Here is a 4,736-nt window from a genome sequence, read left to right as displayed (position 1 = left end):
GGGGGGAGCGCTCCAGCCGGCCAGCCCCGTCCGTGGCGCCCGAGCCCGACGGCTGCCCCGTGTGCGTGTGGCGGCAGCACAGCCGCGAGCTGCGCCTGGAGAGCATCAAGTCGCAGATCCTGAGCAAACTGAGGCTCAAGGAGGCGCCCAACATTAGCCGCGAGGTGGTGAAGCAGCTGCTGCCCAAGGCGCCGCCGCTGCAGCAGATCCTGGACCTGCACGACTTCCAGGGCGACGCGCTGCAGCCCGAAGACTTCCTGGAGGAGGACGAGTACCACGCCACTACCGAAACTGTCATTAGCATGGCCCAGGAGAGTAAGTGGACGGCAGGGCGCGAGTGGTGGGGTGCTGGCTTGGGCTCCGGGAAAGTAAGCGCCTCCGGCTCCGAAGCGGGGCGGTCCCGGGTGCTCCGGCCCAGAAGCCTTTTCTGCGAAAACTTGACGGATTTAGGGGCGGGGGCTAATCCATAGAAGTTTTTCGAGCGGTGGAGATGGGATGCGGAGTTGTGTGCACGCCTCGTACCCGGAGGTGGAGTGGGCAAACAGAGGATTGGGAGGACTTCCACCCACCCGGGAGTGAGAAAAAGACCCGTGTTTGGGGGAGTCTGGGGAAGCCGGGGCCCACCAGCAGAGGAGGGGAAGAGGCAGCAACTGAAGTGCCATGACGAAGAGGCTGGAGAATAGAATCGGGAGGCTTCGGGACCCCTGCAGTTCCGGCAGGGCTGCAGTGATCTCTGCCTCCCAATACCCCTGGTACCAACTCTCCACCCTTTGCACCTTGGGCTTCGTTCGCAACGCGCCCACCCGGCTGCAGGGAACTGAATGCTCCTCTCCCTCTCCCAGGAATGAGATCCCTGTATCTCTCCCGGCGGAGAGTCTAGCTGGCACACATTCTATCCGGAGCCCTTCTGACACCCCGTCTCCCTAAGGGGTGGAAAAGCTATGCCTTCTCGATATAGACCAAGCTCAGAGATCTTAACTCCATTACGCTGGGGTACCGGTTTGGTTGTTCAAACCTTAGTGTTCCATCCCTTATTCACCAACCCCTACCCGCACCCGGACTTGAGGAGAGGAAGGAAGACCTAGGGAGAAAAATAATGTAATAGATGGAGAGGGAGGAGGAACCCCGGCATCCAAGCCTCTGGCCAAACGGAAGATGAACATGTTAATAGACTTGAGCTGCTTTGAAATTTTATGGCCTGGAAAATCCAGGCCAACACTCCCCTCAACTCCCCCAAACTCCCAAGCTCTCCCTAGGGTCAGATGACTTTTTCCCCTCCCCCACTGAGGTTGCACCCCCTCCCCAAACTCCAGGGAAACAGGCCCTCTCATTCCCTAGTGATTTGGCAAAGTCACCCCCCACACACACATGCACACACAACTGTTTGGCTTTATGGCTGTGAACAGAAGAGGGGGGAAACTGGTTTATTGGCAGATGGGTCATAAAAAGCTGGTGGCCGAGGGGAGTCCTAGTGGCCCATCCCTATAGGAGGCTGAAGCACCCAGGTGTGCATCTGGAAGGCGGAGAGCCTCTACTGCCACCAGTTTTTTTGCAGATCCTAACTCTACAGTACTTGGTCAGGGCTGGAAAGAAAACTCAAAGGACTAGGAAACTAACCCCGGGGGTGGCATGGAGGTGAAGGCCTAGGATCTGGTCTTGGGTTCCTCAGTCTTCCTTCTGTTCTTAAGGCTTCTGCTTTGTAGATGCTCGGGTCAGTCTGAGATTGACTGAGGGCAGGGATGGGGGTGGGGATTTGTGAAACAGAGTTGTAGAGGAATTCTGAAGACTGCCAGAAGATGAAGGGTACAGAGGGAAAAGATCCTCTGGTCTCTGTGGTGTGTGTGCGCGGACTTCCAGGTAGTGACAGAGCTGTGGGAGCTGTGGGCTTCCCCTTACCCCTTTCTATACCCAGCATCCCTTGACCAAGGGGCCTGAGCCTGGTAGTTAGCCTGATAATGGGGATGCGGGAAGTGAACAGACTCTGCATGCTTGGATTGGGAAGTGTAGGTTAGGCTGGGGGGTTGGGGGAAGGACACCAGCAAGTGGGGTTCCACCCCAACTTCCGCCCTCATGCCACCCCTGCACTTGGATAACTAGGGACTGGGTCTCCGGCCAGGTATTGTACGTCCCCTTTAAGAGCCAAGCTGAGCTCTTAAGAGAGGGAGGGGGAGCGGAGGGGAGGGGAGGGAGAGAGGGGAAAAGGAAAAAGAGACTTTTATAGTCTAATCCCCAGGGACCCGCTTTAATAAGAGACTTGTGCTCTGCTAATCGGGGGAGGTGTTTGTCAGCAGAGATGGCCTCCGCTCCCCTCCCCCTTCTTCCCTTCCCCCCAGCCCTCAACCCTGGACCCCAGCCCCCACATCTCCTAGGCTGCTGTGCCTGCCCTAGTTCCCTCCACCCTCTCAGGCTCTCCCACCCCAGCCTTCATCCTGGGAACCCAGCCCCCTTGCCCTTCTGGGAGCCAAGCCCAGCCCCTCAGTTTCTCTCTCCTCCCTACACCAAGAGGCCCCTGTCCTCTCAGCCCAACCTCCTGCCCCTAGGCCTTCCAGCCAGGGTAAGGAGAGTGTGTATGGGGGTGGAGGGAAGGGGGAGGTGGTGAACAAGGAGGGGGTTGGGCTTTTGCTGAAAATAGTGCAATGACCTCTCTCCAGACCAGCGCCGCCTACTAAACCTGACCTGCTGCCTGCCACCAACCCAATCAATCCAACACAGATGTGGCTCCTACCCCTCCCCTTGGGAGCTGGGCCTATGTGTGTGTTAGGGACTCTCTCAAGCCCCTTGTTTCCCTCTGTGGCTCTACCTGCTTCTCCTTTGTTCCTCCTTCTGTATCCTTCTGTCCTTTCTCTTTACCCCACTAGATTTAGCTATCACCCTCCTTTTGCTTAACCTCCAACCACTCCTTTTGAATCCCCCCTTCTCTCCCAGAATTCTCCAAACTCCAAACTTATTTCTTCTTCCCCTACCGTGACCTTCCCCTCTTTTCTCCATTTCTCTGCCTATCTCTTTTAACCTACCTTCTTACCTAAGTCTTTTCTATTATCTCCTTCACCATCTCGTCTGTCTCTTCCCTTCTTTCCCTTTCCTTTCTCCATATGTTGTCTTTGTCCTGTCCCCTTATAGTAACTGACTGTCCCCACATTCACTGGGGGAGAAGTGTATGGTGATACCCTGGGGTAGGGATGGGGGACTCTGCCTAAAGGAACCAAAGACTTAGAGGGATGGGGCCCCGGTGCCTAGTCCCCCATCTCTAAGCTTTGGGTCAGCTTAGGTAGGAGAGTATATTTAGAGCTTAGAAAACTAATAACAAACCAACATTTATTGAGAAGCTCCAACTACTTTCACATTATTTAATGCTCAGCACTCCTATGAAGCAAGGATTATTATCTGTTATCACTGAGAAGTTTGGTGGGTAAGGTTAGATGCTGGTTAATGAGGAATAAGGCTGTGATTAAACTCACTTCAGTTGTAGTCAAAAAACAGTGTTTATATGACAGGAAGAACTTTTAGGCATTGGCCTGTATAATTTAAGACTAGAAGTTTAGGGAAGTTGATTCGGCATGCATTTATTGAGTACGGCCTGGTACTATGGGAGGCACTAAAGCTACAATGGTGAGCAAAACACACAGTATCAATACTGCCCACACTTAGGAAATTAGTACCTAATGGTAAAGACAGGCAGAAAAATAAGACAATCTCTATGCTGAAGTTAGGCATAGTATGCTATTTGGATTATTGTCACTCCTCATCTTACCAGCAGCATCCCTGCCCCAGCTACTCTCCTGATCTTTGAATCTCCACTCCATAAACCCTACCTACCTCACTGCACCATCACTGCAGCTCCAGCAGGATAACTGGAAGGGCAACCAGTGTCCTGGATCTCAGAGAAGAACCAAGGAAAAAGAAGCTGCAGGGAAACTTTGTCTCATACCCTGAATATATGAAGATTATTAAGCACTTTTGTCCACATCTCATTTGGAGGATCCTTCTCTTGGCGTTGGAGTGGGGAAGTGCTGATGAGAAACCACAGATGTCAACTCCTCCATGATTACACAGAACTCTGAGACCTGGACATAATACATAAGGGCTTGAACTTCCACATCATACTTACATGGCTATGGAAGTTAATTCCTTTCTTCCTCTCTCAGTCCATTTAGAGTGAGAATAGCTATTCCTGTCCAGAAGAAACATGATTTAAGGCATTTCCAACTGATTTAAGAGATTAGAGAGGGGGACTGAGAAGAGCTGCAATGGAGGTAGAGGCAGATAATGAGAATCATCCTTTAGACTCAACAAGGGCCAATTTATGGTTCGAAACAAGGGGAAATGGGCCAAAATGTAAAGTCTTACTGGCAGTGGACTGAGAAACCACAGGAAGCTCAGGGTAGAAAAGAAGACTGATTATAGTAGATCTAAATATTATTTCTGGTCCTTTGGGCAAGTAGGAGGCAACAACATAAAGGAAGATTTTCCCTTCCTCAAAATCTGAGGCAGTAATGGTGATGAGGAGGAAGCAGCTGAGTTCCGGAAACTCCTTCTCACGTCAATAGAATGGGGAGTCAAATGCACACAGTGCTTGAAGAGTTCCATTCTCCTGGGTGTGTTATTTCTAGTGAGAATGATGCGAAAAGCCTAGGTTTGAATTCAGGTTTACTTCATGGAATATATTTAGCCCATGCTCCCTATGTGGACCCTGGGTTATCCACTCTCTAAGGCCATCTGTTTGGGGCGGAGGGGGG

The 4,736-nt window shown here is 52.0% G+C and overlaps 1 protein-coding gene across 1 annotated transcript in view; it reads left to right on the top strand.

Annotated features, from left to right (window-relative positions):
* Positions 1 to 6: 6 nt before the first annotated feature.
* Positions 7 to 4,736, top strand: part of GDF11 (growth differentiation factor 11) — a 9,479-nt gene continuing 4,749 nt past the window's right edge. The window contains exon 1 of the mRNA XM_011375875.2: positions 7 to 315. Coding sequence (XP_011374177.2) covers positions 303 to 315 — 13 coding nt within the window. The 5' untranslated portion in view covers positions 7 to 302. The remainder of the gene's footprint in view (positions 316 to 4,736) is intronic.

Source organism: Pteropus vampyrus, unplaced genomic scaffold, assembly GCF_000151845.1.
Source record: "Pteropus vampyrus isolate Shadow unplaced genomic scaffold, Pvam_2.0 Scaffold276, whole genome shotgun sequence".
Lineage (NCBI taxonomy): Eukaryota > Metazoa > Chordata > Mammalia > Chiroptera > Pteropodidae > Pteropus > Pteropus vampyrus.
The sequence above is the reverse complement of the archived record's forward strand: the minus strand, read 5'-3'. Positions and strand labels throughout refer to the sequence as shown.